General features: G+C 35.2%; 1 protein-coding gene across 4 annotated transcripts in view; it reads left to right on the top strand.

The window, feature by feature from the left end:
- The first annotated feature begins 297 nt into the window (after window positions 1-297).
- WDSUB1 (WD repeat, sterile alpha motif and U-box domain containing 1) overlaps window positions 298-18,532 on the top strand; it is a 57,461-nt gene continuing 39,226 nt past the window's right edge. Inside the window, exons 1-6 of one of the 4 annotated variants that reach the window (XM_010971357.3) lie at window positions 298-454; window positions 1,031-1,202; window positions 2,641-3,062; window positions 4,676-4,860; window positions 9,056-9,148; window positions 13,007-13,100. In XM_010971357.3, the coding sequence (XP_010969659.1) occupies window positions 2,665-3,062; window positions 4,676-4,860; window positions 9,056-9,148; window positions 13,007-13,100 (770 nt within the window). In that variant the 5' untranslated portion in view covers window positions 298-454; window positions 1,031-1,202; window positions 2,641-2,664. Of the gene's footprint in view, window positions 455-1,030; window positions 1,203-2,640; window positions 3,063-4,675; window positions 4,861-9,055; window positions 9,149-13,006; window positions 13,102-18,532 lie in introns of those variants that run through there. The other 3 variants (XM_074363737.1, XM_074363738.1, XM_074363739.1) reach the window with 3 other exon arrangements.

The raw sequence follows: 18,532 nt of genomic DNA, 5'->3' as shown, positions 1-18,532 counted from the left end.
AGACAGAGCAGGATAAAGAAATACAGCTGAGGCAGGAGTCTCAAAAACCTTGAGCTGGAATAACTGGTGAGTTATACAATGCCTCTTTAAAACGACATTTCAGGCACTCGCTAAACCTTGGGACCTCAGCTTCTTCACTTGGAAAAAAATTGTATCAAAAGGTTCTTCCCAAGTCTGGACTCAACTTAATCCTAGAGCCAGAATTTAGAGAACTCTCTGTCTGAGGGCGGAAGGGCGCGCATGCGCCGGGGCGCGGGCCATACCCCCCAGGGGGCGGGGCCTGTCCTTTGGCCTTAGGGCGTCCGCCAGCGCCGGCGCCAGCCCCGCCCTCCACGCCTGGGCGTCACGTGCTCCGCGCCGCTCGCTTGGCACCTGAGGGCGGATGCCTGGCGTCCTGGGTTTTCGAGGGGAAAGGGGCCGCGTCTATGGACCAGTTTAGCAGCGGCGGTGGCAGGTAGGGGAGCGCGACTGGGGTCAGCCCGCGGAGCTTCCATGCACGGGTGTCTGAACTCTCCGTTTCTCGGCTTCTGTTTCTAAGCGCGCTATAGGGACCAGCTGGGACCTTGACGCGAGGGAGGCGCGATTGTGCGGCCTCGTCCCGGGAGTCGGGTGGGGCCTCACGGCGTGGTCTGCAAGCCCCAGCTGGGCTCTCCCGAGCTGCGGTCCCCGCGCCCCGGAAGGCCCCGCTCCCCGCCGGACGCCCTGCTGTCTCGGGGTGCTCGGTCCGCGGAGGCCCGTCTGGCTCTCGGAGTCGGGCAAATCCTTGGTCCCCGCGTGCGGGGAGTGGAGGGAGTAGGTCGCGGGCTTTATGTTGGCTTATTCGTGGCGCATTTCAGGTTTGCTTTACGTTAGATGGGGTTGCGTTTGTTCTCACTGGCTAATTGGCTTGGTTTGCTCGGGGCTTGAGTGTTTGGCGTGACGGCTGAAATCTAAGAGGACGCCCAAGCCCCAAGGCAGGTAGGGGTAGGCTTAAGAGCGCTTTTCGAAACAAATTGTTGGGCTAATTACGTCTTTGTGCTTCTGACTGTAGACCTCGAACTGCAAAGGGAGCTGAGTGCCACAAGGGTGTGAAGGCACAAGTTTGTTTGGAAAATCACCTGTGTGCACTTGCACAGTTGAGATTTGGGAGTTCTTCAAAAAGCACCACCTGTTCGCGCCTGTTTTCAGTGCAGCAGTACAGACGATAATCACGGTTTTTTTGTGTGAGTTTTTGTTTTTTAAACTTTATTGGAGTTTGGAAAAAGAAGCTGAACTTTTGAGATAAGATAAATGTTGTTAAAGGCATGCACCATCTGTTTGTAAAGATTTCTGTTAATAATATTAGAACAAGGGATTATGACTTTTACAATCCAAAGCCATACCAATCCCTTTACGGCTGATTTATTGCTTCATTCCACACCATTTTCCCACTGTCAGATTTTTTTTTAAAGTATTGTTAGCTTTTTAAAAAATTTCCTGATCATTCTGTATTCATCAACTGGATTTGGAAAAAAATAATTCAACAAATATTTGACCACACTAGCTGCTGACACTGTTTTACATGCTGTGGATACAGAAATGAGCAAGCTGGACCAGATCTGTGCTCCTTTGGAGCTTACATTCTAGTTGGGGGGGACAAAAATAATAAATATACCAGATGATGGTAATTGCTACACTGAGGATGAAAATAGGGTGATGTGCTAGCCTAGAAAGTGGAACTCTCTCTGAGGAGGGACACTGAAATTTGAAATCTGAATGAAAAGTAAGATCCCAAAAGCAGAGGGAAGAGAATTTAAGCATGAGGAAACCACAATGTGAAGATCCTAGGTGTAATCTTTTTAACCAGGGAAGGTGAAAAGAAATGAGGAGGAGGGAAAATGATGGGAGTTGAGGTCTGAGAAGTTGGCAGGGAAGAGCCAGATCATACAGGGTTTTGTAGGCTGTAGTGAGGAGTTTAGATTTTATTCAAAATTTATAAATCTGTTCTTAAATGCAGACTGGCTAAGTCCTTTTTTCTTTGCCTCTCTTTTTGGTTTCCCTGATTTGTTAAATTGGTTCTTCAGCTCAAATCTTTTATATTATTTTATTCTTTGTCAAACAAATGACAAACCATGAAATGATAGCTTTCAACACTGCCGTGTAAATTGTGAATGAAACCTTTCGTTAATTCTTATAAGTACCCTCAAGGTCTGCATCTTAAAGGCAGAGCAATAGCCTTGACTCCGTCCTGTGCAGGGAGCAGCGAGAGAGTTTGTTAAAATAGTGAAAAATCTTCTGTTGAGATTAGGAGATCTGGAATGAGGCAATGTTGAGTAGCAGTTAAAGGAAAGACTTCAAAGGTGAAATAAATACCCAAGTTTTTGACTGTTCAGTGTCAAATCAGTTTGAAGTTAGTTGACTAGGTTTTCTTTTTTTAGGTGTTATGGAACTTCATTGTTATAGCAGTAGTGATTGTGATCATCATCAGAAGTTATAGTCTCAGAAATGTTTCATTTTTCTCCAGATTATCTTTACCCCAGGTATAATAGATTGCCTTTTAAAAATGTATATGGAGGAGCTTTTATTGAGCAAATCCATAAATTGATTCTGGCTCTTTCATGTGGATTTGAGTTGCATTTGTTTGATTCCTAGGATGAAGTAACCTTTATCTAAAAATTGCAGGATATTTTACTTCAAATAAAGAACATGGTGAAACTAATTCACACATCATCTGATCACGATGATGATGTCAACTGCTGTGCCTTCTCCTCTTCCCTCCTGGCTACTTGCTCCTTGGACAAAACAATTCGCCTGTACTCCCTGAGTGACTTTACTGAACTGCCACACTCTCCACTGAAGTTTCACACGTATGCTGTCCACTGCTGCTGTTTCTCCCCTTCAGGACATATTTTGGCTTCATGTTCAACAGATGGTACCACTGTCCTATGGGATACTCAAAAGGGACAGATTTTGGCGGTGATGGAACAGCCCAGTGGTAGCCCCGTGAGGGTGTGCCGGTTTTCCCCAGACTCGACTTGTTTGGTCTCGGGGGCAGCTGATGGAACTGTTGTTTTGTGGAATGCACAATCGTACAAGTTATATAGGTAGGAATATTTAAACTCTTTCCGTTTCTAATCCTTTTAATGAGTCTACCAAAAAAAAAAAAAAAGGCAGAATATTTTGATGGCTTTAAGAAGTAGATAATTTTCAGACATCACAAGGGAAAATATTTTGAACTATCTTCTGACATCGTAAAAACTGGTGTTTAATATGATTCTTGAAGTAGATTTGCTTGTCTCTGAGAGTTTTACATTTCCAATCTTTCTCTTGTAAAATAAGGGTTAATTGTGTTAGATTTCTATGGATTTTTTTTTTTTACTGTAAGAGCTGAAAAAGAAACCAAAACAATCTCTTGAATAAAATTCAGTAATTTTAAACTTTATTTTTGTCACTTTTGGCTCAAGTGTTCTTAATAATAAAGTAATGGTAGGTAATGCTCACCTAAAAGGCACAGCTATTTCCTGACTAGGATTCTTGCTGGGTGAATGACCAAGCCCAGAAGAAGGAACCTTGTGATTGTGATGTTGTGTTATCACTTCTTAAAAAAAAAATCACCTGACAAACTCCTTTTGGATAAAGTTACATCAATTAATTTGTACCAGTAACATTGTGTTGCAACTCACCAACGTTAAAACAGTATACTTGTGTGAATTTATAGTGTGGTGAAATATATATAACATAAAGCATTTTAACCATTTAAAAGTATACAGTTCAGTGACATTAAGTACATTAAAAACTATAAACTTTTAAATGTTATCAATTAAGATAATTTAATGTACCTTATCCTCCCCCAGCTTCAGAGTACAAATGCTAGCTGATAAACCACTGTTGCTCATTTAGATTTGCGTCTTGGGGCTGAAGAAGTTGATGTGTTTTAAGCATTGTTAAACAGTTTGAAGACAAAGCACAGAAAGAATGAAATGTCTTTAAGCTATTTTATATGAATAAAATACAGCCATCGGCTAGGGAATCTTTTTTTTTCACTTATCAGGTGATAAATTCTGCCTCTATAGCATTACTTCCCCAATATATTTAGTCAATGATACAAAAATGATACACTGCAGTAGATTTAAGCACTAGATGGGACACTGTACTAATTGTTGGGTTTTTACCAGTTTATTTTTCCTAAGTGAGAAGATACTTAATATCATCAGGCCCATGCTTCCTAATCTTCCAAGATAATTTTAACTTACAGCATTTTCTGTAAGTTAACATTTGAATATGAGATGGAAGTCCTTACTGTTGTTTCTGGCTGATTTTAATACAAAATTTGAAAGTACATTTGACCCCAATAACATGTTTTTCAATAAAAAAAATTTAATCTTTTAAAAATAAAAGTGACTATAGTTGATACTGTTGGTTGTTACTGCTTTTTTTTGTTAAGCTTTGTAGATTTTAATGTGTTCATACTGACTTGCCATATGGAAAAGTATGAAGGTGGACTTTGGTTAAGATAATGTTTAAATCCTCTTAGTTTTAGAAAACATATCTCAGTGTATAGCATATAAATGATATTTTATTTCTATAGGCATCTGTTGCCCTTTCTGTCAAGGCATTTATTCTCTTTTTACTCTTATCAAGCTGCTGTTAGAGGTTGTAATATAAAGTACAAGATGCTCTGAAATGAAAACATCCTTTTGTTTTGCTTCTATTTCAGATGTGGTAGTGTTAAGGATGGCTCCTTGGTGGCCTGTGCATTTTCTCCTAATGGAAACCTCTTTGTCACTGGCTCCTCATGTGGAGATTTAACAGTGTGGAATGATAAAATGAGGTGTCTGCATAGTGAAAAAGCACATGATCTTGGAATTACCTGCTGTGATTTTTCTTCACAACCAGTTTCTGGTTAGTTATTTTATTCTTGTAAGCCCTAGTAATTCCTATTTGTAGTTGGCATAAGACTTTTAGTTCTTTTACTTATTTTCACTTCATCATTAGTAGAACGACAAGCCCTTTTAGTTCATTCCTTTATAAGGAGTCACCCTTCTCTTTCGTGTTTTGTTTTTTTAAGTTTTTTTGAGGGGGTGAGGGTGGGTAATTATGTTTATTTATTTAATGGAGGTACGAGGCGATTGAACCCAGGACCTCCTGCATGCTGAGCATGCGCTCTACCACTTGAGCTGTACCCTCCCCCTCTTCATGTTTTTTGATCAAAATGAAGTCACAAATATTGTTTGGGAAAATCAGATTTTTTTCATCTTTTATTTATTTTTAGTTGCCATTTTTTGCATAAATTGGTAAAGCAGAATAGAAAGAATACACAGTGTTTAAAAATGGCTCCCTTCCCTTTCTCATTTTATTCTTTGTTTTCCTTTTTCAGTTTTATTAGGTAGAATTATTACAGTTTGACTGCACATATACATTATATTGCATATAAATACATATATGCTATATACTGCACATTTTTTTAGTTTACGTATATGTACTGATCATTGTTTCTAAGAACAGATTAGAGCTTTAGCTTTTTAAATTTACATAGTTATCAAAGGAATAAAGCCAACTACAAAATAAGAATCAACAGAATGTGGTAATCCAACCATAAAGATAATAAAATTTTCTTCCTTTATTTTCATCTTCTGTGTTAGGGTGGAAGTTCTGCTTTTGGCCCCTTCAGTCTTAATGGTTAGTATATGTAGGGGCTGAATCAGCTTGGTACAGTAGATCTGGATTCCTTGAGTATGGTAATTTAGAGGACTTAACCCTGTTGGTTTTTAACCCTGTGATTTTTGAAATATTGTATATTGATATTCAAATGGAAATGTTACATTTTAAAGTTGGAAACAGAGGCTGTATTTTCTATTTACTAATTTAATCTTTCAGAAGATAAATTTATAAAGCATTTGACAATACAGTTAGTTTTTAGAAAAAGGAGAAACAAAAACTCCTGAATATAGACTCTTGGTTTTAAATACAGTGTGTTAGGAAGTTTTCTTCTTTTATTTTCATCTTCTGTGTTAGGATGGAAGTTCTGCTTTTGGCCCCTCCAGTCTTATTGCCAAACCAGCGCTGTCCTATAGCAATATAATATGAGCTACGTGTATAAACTTAAAAATTTCTGGTAGTAGGTGAAATTAATTTTAGTAATATATTTTATTTTATCCAATATATCTAAAATATTATTTCAGTAATTTATAACCAATTAAATCATTGATAAGATATCTTACTATTTTTGGTATGAAGTCTTTGAAATCTGGCATGTATATTATGTCACATCTCGATTTGTGCTAGTCCCACTTCAACTGTTTAGTAGCCACATGTGGCTAGTTACTATCTTATTGAACAGCTCTTGTCCAGTGGCAGGATGGCTTTGGCACTCCCCTATTTCAGGGCCATCAATGGCTTATTAAAATATGATTAAGGTAAGATAAAATGCCAAATCCAAAACACAAAGCCTGTAAGCACCTTAACATGTTATGTTTCCCTGCCTTACCTCAGATCACACGTGGCCTCACGCATTCTCTTGCCGCACTGGCCTCTTTTCATTCTTTCAGTGTTTCTAAGATTTTCCCGAGGGTCTGTGGACCCTTCACCTGATTCACTCGTAGTCATCCTTTAGATTTCAGGTTTAAAAAAAAAATGACTTCAGGTGAGCCTCCCCTGCTCTCCCCTCCTGCATTCAGTGTAAAGTAATTTGGTTAGTCTTTGGGTTGCATGCTTTATTTTCCTTTTACATTGCTTAGGGAAGTATCACAAGTTTTAATTGTATAATTATTTATATGGCTTATGGTTAATGGTGTTTTTCCTGTTAGATAGTAAGCTCCATAGATCGGGTCTGGGTCTGTTTTATTTACGGCGCCTGGCACATAGTAGGCCTTGAAATGCAGACTGATGAGTAAGATTCCTTTTATAGATCCGCTGAAATTTCTTGCTTATGTTTTCTTAACCTTTTAATATCATGTAGCAGGTTAATAGATTGCCTTTTCCTGAACCTATTTTTATATTAAACCCCTTTCCTAATTTAGTTATGGTAATTTTTTTAATATATTGTTTTTTGCTATTTTATTCTGAGAAGACCAGCTTATAACAGACAAGAACCATTTCTTCCATTTCTGTGGCGCCTTCTCCAGAATTGTATAGGAACTCAATGAATCTTTGAATTATATAAACATGGGGAGATTTAGGTTTCCTTTTTGATTCTAATTTATCTGAAACAAAGATTTTCAATTAAAATACCATTTTTATATTAATATTAGAGTAAAGCTAAGGGCATCCTTGTCCTGTCTTTAGAGGGATTGCAGCTGGTGGGGCCTGGAAAGTTTCACTAAACCAAGCTGAGATTTATCGTGAGATTCTAAAATGAGTGTAATGCCTACATCCCTACCCTACCTTTAGAGTATATTTCAAAGTATATTTCTCAGAATGATTCTAATGTGCTTCTTCTGTTGTTCCTTTAGTTTAGTTCAGTATCTATTAAATTAGATATTAACCTTATGTGTAAATTCCCTGAAACAGATCAGTGTATGCTTTACCAGTGATTATTTTAGGAATTTGTTGGAACTACTGGATTTTCTTAGAAGATAAAGTGTATAGTTTTAACTTGTTATTGTTTTATTTGGTATTTGTTAATATCCATACATACTTATGACATATTGAGTATTCTGTCTTTGTGATATTTCATTCAAATAAGGAAAAATAAGCCTGTTTGTGCCAGAATATAAATGTTCAGTTCTCTCCAGTTTTTAAGTGAAAAAGTTTGAATTAGATGATTATTACAACTGAAATATTTTTCCTGAAGAAAAGTCTGTTTTTAAATGTTAGATTTTTAGCATAGGCATATTTTAAGGTTTATAATTTTCCATTGTCCTAGCTGAATTCTCGCTACTGAAAGAAACTTCAGAATTAACTTCAGAGGGTCTATTTAGTCAAGAAACAATGAAAAAAATTTTTCTTAATTGAGTCTACCTAGTATTTAAGTGTTTTACTCTCAGCCATTTTTGAGTAAATTGTTCTGCCTTAAAAAGACTTAATGAGGAATTGCTTACACCATCAAGATCTCTTTGAGAAAGGATGCCATTTGGCTGAACCTGTGCTTTACAAAAACAAAGATGCTCTTGAAATGTGGAAGTCCCATGCATTTAGAAAAACTTACAGTGAAAAAGGAGTTAATTTGTAGTGTGTAATAAAATACATGTGCTTTCAACAAAACAGAGTCCATAGAAAAAATTTATTTTACATATCCATGTGTATAAATTAAGTACCATACACTGAATATTTGCGAAACTGGAGTGCAATCTTAAGATGATGGATATTAGGCTTCTTAATTGTGTCTTACTGCTTACGAGTGCCGAAACTTCCTTTGATCTGTGAAACTAGGTGGAACTCATATAAAATTGAGTTGATAATACTAGCATTTACCTTACCCACAAATATTTAGGAACTTATCTAATGGATGTATAATGATACACTGAAATTACCTAAGTAAGCATTAAAAACTAGTGAGTTTTTTTGTGACACCAGATTTAACTGATTACTTTCCCTGATTTGTGTAATATTTTCCTCCAAATTAACTTGACTCAAGTGATGTTGTTTTGGATTTATATAAATCCAAGACTTCATCTTGATTAAATCAAATAGGGGGGAGTCATTCCTAGTGAATTATAGACTAAGCTATTAGAAAATAGATATATCCTAAAAAAGTTAAGTTGGGAATAATTAAGCGTTTAATACTTATAACTGACTTTTCTTCCTAATTTTTCCCATCAGTGCTAACCCCATAGACTCTAAAATTGGGTTGGAGGTTGTCCTAAGCTTAGTGGCTCAATATTGGTCCTTGCAGCCATGAATTATATCTTTCGTGGAAGATAAAGAAAAAGATATTTTGTTGTAGCAACTTCAGGGGCTGAAGTAATAATCCTTTTAAGTACTTTGTTTAAAAGAAGGTTTTTGACTGACATTTCATTATATGGTATAGATTAATATTGCTTGTGAGTGTGGTTTGAATGAATAGAATTAACAGGTCCCAGTCTAAGAAATTAAAAAATTGTTGTTTAAAGTTTTATCAATCTTGGTATATTTATTTTTAACAAATTTACATTTTTAGGTGGGGAACAAGGTCTTCAGTTTTTTCGATTGGCATCATGTGGTCAGGATTGCCAGATCAAAATTTGGATTATTTCTTTTACCCATTTCTTAGGTATGTATTCAACTAGTAGTTTTCTGAAATTATTTGTCATCCAGGTAAAGTTTCTATTTTAGTTAATCTTTTCACCTAAGGAACTCTGGATATCTAAATGTGATTATAAAAATGTTTTAAGAACTTTTAATCAAAATAATACATACACATGATTTAGAAATTGTATGCTCACTGCTGACTATGACCTCACTACTACCACCACCACACATTCCTGCTTACCAGAGGTACCGCTTTGCACTTTCTGTGTTTTCAGCTCTTTTGATAGTTTTCACAGTTTCTGTAAATATTGTTTATACTATCATATTCTAAATTTTATCACTATAGTTAGTTTTTTTTTTATATTGTGTGTGACTTCTCCCCAAGTATTGTACTATTCTTTCAGGAGACTAATTAGTCAAGAAACTTAAGGCTTTCATTTTTGGAATATAGTTTTATGATACTTCTTTAATTTCTTCTCTACTTTCTTTTTATAACTCATTGAGTGTTATTTTTTCCTATTTTCCTCCCACAGTTATGTCTTTATCTTTTTCTATCTTACGAGAAAATTCCTCAGCTTTATTTTTTAACTTTTTTGAATTTTTTTAGTCCATCAATTATATTTTCAATTTCTAAAAGTTTATCTTTTTTGTTTCTTTCTCTTAGTGTCCTTCATTTATTTTACGAATGCAAGATCTTTTCAAAACTCTCAGGATACCAATTAGAGGCTTTTTGTTTGGTTTGGTTTGGTTTTGAAGTTCCCTTCTGTTTCCTGATCATCTTTGTTTGCTCTTGGGCCCTTTTTTGTTTACCCTGATCTTTCTCTTTTTGGTTACCTTCTTCAAATGCCTGGAGATCCTTAGTATTGCATTTGCTTTAAAGAATTAGACAATAAGAAGTTTAGAAACTCTGTGCATGCAGTGGTGGCTTGTTGCTGGCTTCCCTTTAGGATAAGGAGGTAGGTTGTTGGTCCTTACTGGGGAGGGGCTGGGGGATTAGAAAATGTGAGTGTCTGTGTGCCCTGGAGCTGCCATGGAGCTCCCAAGCAGTCATTATTTTCCTTCCTGAAGAGAAGCAGCTTTGGTGCAGCAGACTATGGGTGGGGTTAGGGGGGGATTGGAGGTAGATACTAAGTATTTCATAAAGCAGACTTTTAGTTAATTTTTCTGTTTTCAGATCTACATCTCTATCACTCTGACTTTCCTTTTCCTCGGCTGTTAATGGTCCTATGTCTTCTGGAGTTTTCTGGGGAAGATTAGCTTTCTGCTTGGCGGTAGCCCCCTCGTTTTGCACTTCAGGCTGTTAACCTCTCTGTGCTACCTCATCAATTAATTTGCTTTCTGCCTTCCCAACATTAGTTTCAGTTTCTGATTTGCTGATGCCCCTCACCCTCCTGTTCTCTTAATTGATGTGAGTTTATGTCTTAATTAATTTCTTCATTATCATTTTGGTAGGAACTCTGAAATTATATGATTGGTTGGCCATCTTGCTTCAGATGCCTAAACATATTTTAATTTTATTATTTGTTACCTAATAAACTTTAGTTAAATTACGAACTGTATTTCATTGTTTATAAAAATTGTTGTCAAAGATGAACAAAGCTGAGCACTAGTTAAAGTGATAAGGACAGATTTTATTAGTAATATACTGTTGTAATAGGGAAGAGTCTAGCATGAACTGAACTCAACTTGAGTTTATACAGAGGCGACTGTGTGTTTTATGGGGAGAATAAGGGAATTGAGAGCGTGTAAATGGGAGCTCTGTAGCACCTGGAAAGTGAAAAATTTACAAAAAGCAGGAATGGGGAAATTGGTCCATGTGAAACCCATCTGGGTTTACTAACTGGCCCTTATGGAAGTTAGGCAACTCCCCTCTCACAGAGACCAGGAGGCAGGAACCCTGTCCTCAAGCGTTGACTGGAACAAGCAGTAAGTTCTTTTGGCAGCCGTGGGTTTTTGCAGGGAGGCACTTTAAGGGGGTTAGGATCATCGTAGGAATGCAACGTTGAGCCCTTAGAAGAAACTGTTAGTTTAAATCTTTGTAGGCCAAGGTCAAGGCCTGGTTGAGAAGATGGATCAGAGGAGCCTGGCCAGGGTTTGGTCAAGGAGAGAATCTTTGTCATTATGCTGGTGTAAAGAGAAGGGCCTATTATCAGGAAACAAACACTTTTTGGTTGTTTTTTTTTTTTTTTTTTTTTGGTGTGTGTAAATCTAGTTACTTTATTGCCTATAAGCTTGCATTTAATAATTCTTTTAACGTATTCAGTGACATACTGGTGAGGATAAGAGTTCCATTATCTCTCTAGTCTGTCCCACCTCTTCTGCTCTTATTAAATTCTTATAAGAAACCATGAGTATAGTCCTATATGTGGATATTCTCAATGGAGCATACCTTGAATAATTGTTCAAAGGTAAAGCGTTTTATACATTGTCTGGAAAATGTGGTTTTACACTGTCTCTTTAAGACAGACGTAACAGTTTGTAAACACATGCAGTTAAAGCCTTTTCATAAAGCATTTAGCATTGTTTGCACCTAATTTTAGTTGCTTTTTTGTAGGGAGGAGTAGATAGACATATGGATCTTTTTCTTGAGAATGTAACCAATTCTTTGGATCCTATTGCAAGTTTTATAGGTCTTCATTTGGTTTGCAACTTGTTAATAGTTTTGCTTTGTTTGATTGTGCCAACTTATTGATCTGTAGGTGCCTAATTAAATCAGTGCCTTGAATGCCCACATCTGCTCTCCCAGATAAATATAGCTTTTCTGTTTTGAATAGAAATAAAATACATGTTTAATAATAATAAAATGAAATGTTTTTGATTGTTGAAACTTTTACCTGCTCTAATGACCTTTTTGTTTAGTTACGTGATTTTTAAGAGCCATTAACACTTCAGAAAAGTTTTTATTAGGTCTGAGAAAATTATAGATTTCACTTATTTCCTTGTCTCTCCAGGCCAGCTTCTTCGTGATTATTTTTATAGGTTGTCACTAAAATAAATTGAATTTCCTTGGTTTACCTTTTTTTTTAATTATAGTCGATTTACAATGTGTTAATTGCTGCTGTACAGCATAGTGATTCATTTATACATATATATTCACATTCCTTTTCATATTCTTTTTCATTATAGGCCATTACAATGTATTGCATATAGTTCCCGTGCTCTACAGTAGGGACTTTGTTGTTTATTTTATATATGGTAGTTGCTATCTATGAATCCGAGCTCCTGATTTATCCCTCCCCACCCCCTTTCCATGTTCTGCCACTGAACTTTACCTGCCCCCTGGTTTACCTTTAAAAAAATGATATTTCTTTTCAGTTCTTATAGAAAGCCTGAAAAGCATTTTAGTGTTACCATACTTTGTAGGAATATTATAAGATATATTGGAATTATAAGTTGTATAAATTACCATTATTTTTAATTTATAGAATGAGAAAATATTTTCTTAATAGTAGATTTTTAAAACTACAGGTATTTGAGTCTTTGTTGGCATTTGGCCAATTGGGTGGGTCGGTGGGTGGGTGTGTGTGTGTGTTTCAGATGCCAAGATTGTAGTATAGTTTAAAATTTTGAATTAGCCTGAAACTTTATATATTTATGTATTTTAGAGTTTGAAGTTTTAAATTTTAAAAATAATTTGATAATAACATCCTCCCATCTAGCCTTTGCTGAGCCTGAGATCTTCTTTACCCATCACTAAACTTTTGAAACCACTTAATCACACAGCATCCTAATACTTGAATTGCGTGAGGATTTTTTTTCATTTTTGTGTCCTTTAGGCATGCAAATATTATTTATTGAATAAGTAAGTCCAATAGATTTTATTTTAAAATAAATTCTAAGTAGTCATCTTGCTAATTTTTACTCACCTTGTTATTTGCAGGTTTTGAATTAAAATATAAAAGTACACTGAGTGGGCACTGTGCTCCTGTTCTGGCTTGTGCTTTTTCTCATAACGGGCAGATGCTAGTCTCGGGGTAAGCAATTTAGTTTATTTTCCTTAAACCATTTTGATACGCTATAGAATAGACTTACAGGAAAGTACATAAAACATAAGAGAATAGCTTGATAAAGCACCATGATGCAGACTTGTAACCACTACTCACGCTGAGAAATAGAGCATTGCTGTTTTCCTCCAGAATTCCTCCCCTTCCGGTGACAATACTTCAGGTCATATGCAACATTGCTCTTTCCTTTTAAACTGATTTAAGACAAATCATACAATATGAATTATTTTGTGTCTGGTGTCCTTTCCTCAACATTATGTTTATTTTCCAAGCAGTTGCACACTCCTACAGCACTGTTATTTCACATCCTATCTTATGCTTAATATTGTGGTTGTTTCAATTTTAGCCATTCTAATGGGTATGGAGTGTTATCTTACTAGGATTTTAAGTTGCATTTCCCTGAAACAATGAAGTTAGAACCTTTTCAGAAGTTTATTAGCCATATGTGTTTCCTCTTTCATTAAATGCACATTCACATCTCTTGACCATTTTTCTTTTGGAATATCTTTTTCTTATTTATTTGTTGTGTATATATATGTATGTATATCTGTAATTTGTTGAATATACTTATTAATTTGTGGTTGAATATATGTATATATTTATATTTCTATATAGGAGCCATTTATTGGTTATATGTGTTACAAATGTCTTTTCGCACCCTGAGAATCTGCCATTCCATAGTTTATAATTTTAGTGTAGTCAGTTTGTTTATGCTCTGAGGTCATGAAGATACTCTTCCTCTGTTAACTTTTAAAACCTTTATTATTTTTCCTTCCTCAAGTTTGATTTGTGTATAGGTATGTAATAGAATCCAGTTTCATTTCTTTCCATGTAGATACCCAGTTGTATCAGTGCTTCGTAGGGGAAAGATAATCTTTTCTTCACCATTTTAATATGTCACCTTGTCAGAAATCACTGAACATATATGTGTCAGTCTTTTTCTCAGCTAGTTATTCTGTTCTATTTTTCTGTTTATCTACTCTTGCCCCAATAGCATTCTGTCTTTCTGAGGCTTTATAATTTGGCTATTCTTGCTTTTTCATACTTCCATGTAAATTTTAGAATTAGCTTCTCAGATTGCCGCCAGTTCTTCCCTCTACACATACAAACCTGTTTGGATTTTGATTGGGATTTTATTGAGTCTGATAAATTTGGGGAGAACTGACATCTCTTTGATATTGAGTCTCCCTATCCATGAATATGGCATATTTTTCCATGTATTTGTCTTTTGATTTCTCTCACTATAATGTCTCTTGGTAGAAGACTATCATCTATGTAGAGGTCCTCCTTATCTTTTATGAGATTTATTTCTGGGCACTTAATTTTTTTTTGTTGCTGTTGTAAAAGATGTGACTAATAGCAGAAAATATATATGGAAAGACAGTGAATTTACATATATGTATTCTAATTTTGGATTTTTTATGTACGAAATCATGTATGTTAATGATAGTTTTTGTCTCCTTTCTAATCCTTGTACCTTTGTGATCTCCTATGCCTTACCGAGCTGGCTAACACTACCAGGATAATGGAAATACTGATAATAGTCAACCTTGACTGACCTTATTGCAAAGGGAAAACTTTCATTACGAAGTATGATCCCTATAGGTTTTTGGGAGGCAAGCTTTGTTAACTCTTCTATTCCTTGTAGTTTGTTAGAATTTTTTTTCATGAATAGGTATTACATATTTTCAAATGATTTTTCCTGCAATTTTTGAAATGATCATATGATTTTTCTTTTTCTATTCGTGTCATAAATTATACTGATTTTTCAAATGTTCAGTCAACCTTGCTTTGTTGTAATGAACACAACTTAGAACATAGTTTTGTGTATTGCTATAGAGAAGTTAGTTTATTCTAACTCTTGCTCCTTTAAATGTAATTCATGTTTTCACTGACGGCTCACAAATTTTATTTTATGATTTTCTGCTCATTTACTTTGAAATGTATATATATTTGGGTTTCTTTTTAGTTTGCTTGGAATTCACTGAACTTCTTAAATATGTAGTATGATATTTCATTAGTATCAGGGAAATTATTACTATCTCTTTAAATTTTGCCTCTGTCTTTTCTTTCTCCCATAATTCTGGGACTCCAATTAAATGTACATAATACCTTTTCTCTGTAAACTTTGTCTTCTATTTTCTCTGCTGTATTTTTTATTCTGTTTCTTGTGCTTTGTTCTGAGTGATTTCACCATGACTTGATTCTTTCCTCAGCTTTGTCTAATATGCTGTTAAACTGGTCCATGGAAGAGTTTTTAATTTTGGTTATTTTATTTTTTGGTTCTAGAATTTCAGAGGCTATTTTCCAGGTCTGCTATGCCAATTTTATTGTTGTGAATTTGCCCTGGCTTTAACAACCACCCTCTCTCACTCTGTAATGAGTAGCATAAGGAGGCGTAAGATCACTTTCCAAAACTCAGATTATCTTTTTCCCCCATACTCTCTACAACATTGTTAGTAAAATATTGCACAAGTCAGTTCATTGAACAAAGTACATGTTACAGTTTATCAAGAGGGTTATCAGATACTACATTGCTTGAAAAAATAGATGTCTTCTGAAAACGTCAGTGAAATTTGAGTAGCCATGCCATCTGTTTTATAAAGTTTTAGGCTAAAACTGTCAGGGTATGTGCCCTTTATGAATCAGTTTTAATTTTAATACATTAATGGGGGAAGATATTCTAGTAAGTGTAAAATTCAAAACTACGAGTACTGAGTTTTAATCCCAGCCCTGCCGCGTACTAACTGTGCAACCTTGAACAAATTCTAGTTCTGTATCTTCTCTCAGCTTCATTTTTCTGAATTATAAAGTGGGGAAAATAAGAATACTTTCCTCCTAAGAGTATTATGAAGCTTAAATTTTAAAATGCAGGCAAAGCTTCTGTTACTTATGTTTGGGGCACAATAATTGCTCAGTTCATGTTTATTAAATATTATATGTATTACAATAATATTATTTTTATGTATTATGTATATAATCCAGAACATTGGGGCAATTGTATAACATTTTACCCCCTCATTTTTTGATTTCTGCTTTTTCAGAGTTAAATGTTAGCCATTTATCTATACTGAGGAGCATTACAAAACAGCAGTTTGAAACTTAACAATGTTCATTCAGGAAGAGTTGTTGGGGACCGTGTTTCATAGCATCACCTCTATAAAGACCTTAATGGAAATAGTTCCTACAGGTCTCAGTCTAAGGAATTATGTCCCTTCTCCAAGAATTTGGTTTGTGTTTCTATCTTAAATTCTGTAACAGATTATATTTCCTTTTTTGAACTGCTGTTGAAGAAGCTTAGAAACAAAATTACAGCCCTCTGTTAGCAAAGTGGACTGTATGTTATGACACATACTTTGAATACGAATCTTAACCTTCATCTCTCTCCCCCACCTCATGCTTATGTTCTCTTCCTCTCCAGCTTCCTCATATAATTTTTATCTTGTTTTGCCACATCTTTGTAAGAGACTACAAATACTTTCTGAATGAGAAGAAACATAGATGTACACTTTTAAAAAATGTGCAAGTATAAAATAAATCCTTAAACCTTAAGAACATACTTGACCTATTGAAATAATTGTTAATCATTTCATTTGTTTAGTTTTTGGCCATTGTATAAAACTAGTTTGGATTAAAATGCTCTAGGTGATTTGTGACATGGGTGGCTCTACAGTGTCACTATAATGTCACTGATCTCCCTTGAGTCTATGATTATGTGCTCTTCCACATCAAGCACATAACTGTGTCTCTTGCTACTCTTGCCCATAAACTGTCCAGATAAAAGTGACAAGTTTCTCTTGTGTTCTTGAGTGAGCTGAGTTGAGGTTTTAGTGTGCCACAAACTGTAGAAATGGAGTCTCAAAAGGCTTGAATGCTAATGTGTCCTTCATAAGGAAAAGTGAGGTTAAGGTGACAGGACAGATTGTGTTGGAATGTGAGTACTGAAAAGTTAGAGTTATATATAGCAGGCAAGAAATGCATAACCAGGGGCTCCGAATAGTTGAAACTTTTGTTTGGTGTTGGCTTATGTTCTATTTAGGGAATATTTTTAGGTTTTACATTGTTTTATCAGTTTCAAAGTATTTTAGGTCTACTTACAGTGGTTGTATTATTCTCTTTGTCTTTCAAATCCAAATACTGAAAACTGTTATTTCTCCCTAATCCTAATTTCCCTCCCACCAAACGTAATCAGTTGTCAGATCCTATTACATGTTTTTGAATCCCCATTAATCAAATTAGCGGCGATATGAGGTGAATTTAAAATCCTTTTAATCTCTAAATGTGTGCAGGTCTCTGCCCATAGTCTCCATTCTTCTTGCTTAGATTCTGTAGACTCTTAAAGAGTTCTTATTTGGCCTTTGCTTCTCAAATTTATTTTTATGCCTCATCAGCAAGTGAACCAGTTTGATTGCCATCATGGCTGGCTGGCTGTTGCTTGTAAGACTGTCTAATGATGATCTAGTTTGTCAAGTGATACATCACTGGGATGAATTCATTTTAATTGCACTAGTGGTAGTTTCAGAAAGTTGAATTTTCCTTGAGTTTTTGTTTGTTTGTTTGTTTTAGGATGCTAAGAAGTAATGAAGTCTTTTTAAGATATTCCAGTAATAATACTTTGTACCTTGAGGAATTTGGGACTAAATGAAAGTGTCTATAAATTATGCCTAGCATATACACGTTAGCTGCTAATATTATTTCTTAGTGTTTTTTGGCTGAAATTTAACATTTAATGCTATAATTCTGGGACTTTTTTTGACATCAGAATGCATTTATATTCTTCTCATTTGCTTGTATTTTATTTTATACTTGAATAAAGTATAATTTTTTGAATTTATGGCAAAGATTCTACAGTCAAAATCTACAGCATCTCCAACACTGGATAGCCTACTAAATAAGGAATTTTATGTCTTATTCAAAGGAATTTTGAGCCTTCCCATAGGTGTTACTCCTGTGGTCAGACTATAATCAGCTACCTTTTAGTAATAATAGGTACAGATACTATTTTTTTGTATATATATGTTTTATTGAAATATAGTCAGTTTACTGTGTTGTGTCAATTTCTGATTTACGGCATAATATTTCAGTCATACACATACATACATATATTCCTTTTCTATTCTTTTTCATTATAGGTTACTACAAGATACTGAATATAGTTCCCTGTGCTGTACAGTATAAACTCGTTGTGTATCTTTTATATATAGTAGTTAGTATCTGCAAATCTCAAACTCCCAGTTTATCCCTTTCCACCTCCTTCCACACCTCACTTGATAACCATGTTTGTTTTCTGTGTCTGTGAGTCTGTTTCTGTTTTGTAGATGAATTCATTTTTTTAAGATTCCACATATAAGTGATATCATATGATATTTTTCTTTCTCTTTCTCTCTTACTTCACTTAGAAT

The sequence above is a fragment of the Camelus bactrianus genome, chromosome 5, assembly GCF_048773025.1.
Source record: "Camelus bactrianus isolate YW-2024 breed Bactrian camel chromosome 5, ASM4877302v1, whole genome shotgun sequence".
Lineage (NCBI taxonomy): Eukaryota > Metazoa > Chordata > Mammalia > Artiodactyla > Camelidae > Camelus > Camelus bactrianus.
Note: the sequence above shows the minus strand (reverse complement) of the source record. Positions and strands in the feature narration are given on the sequence as shown.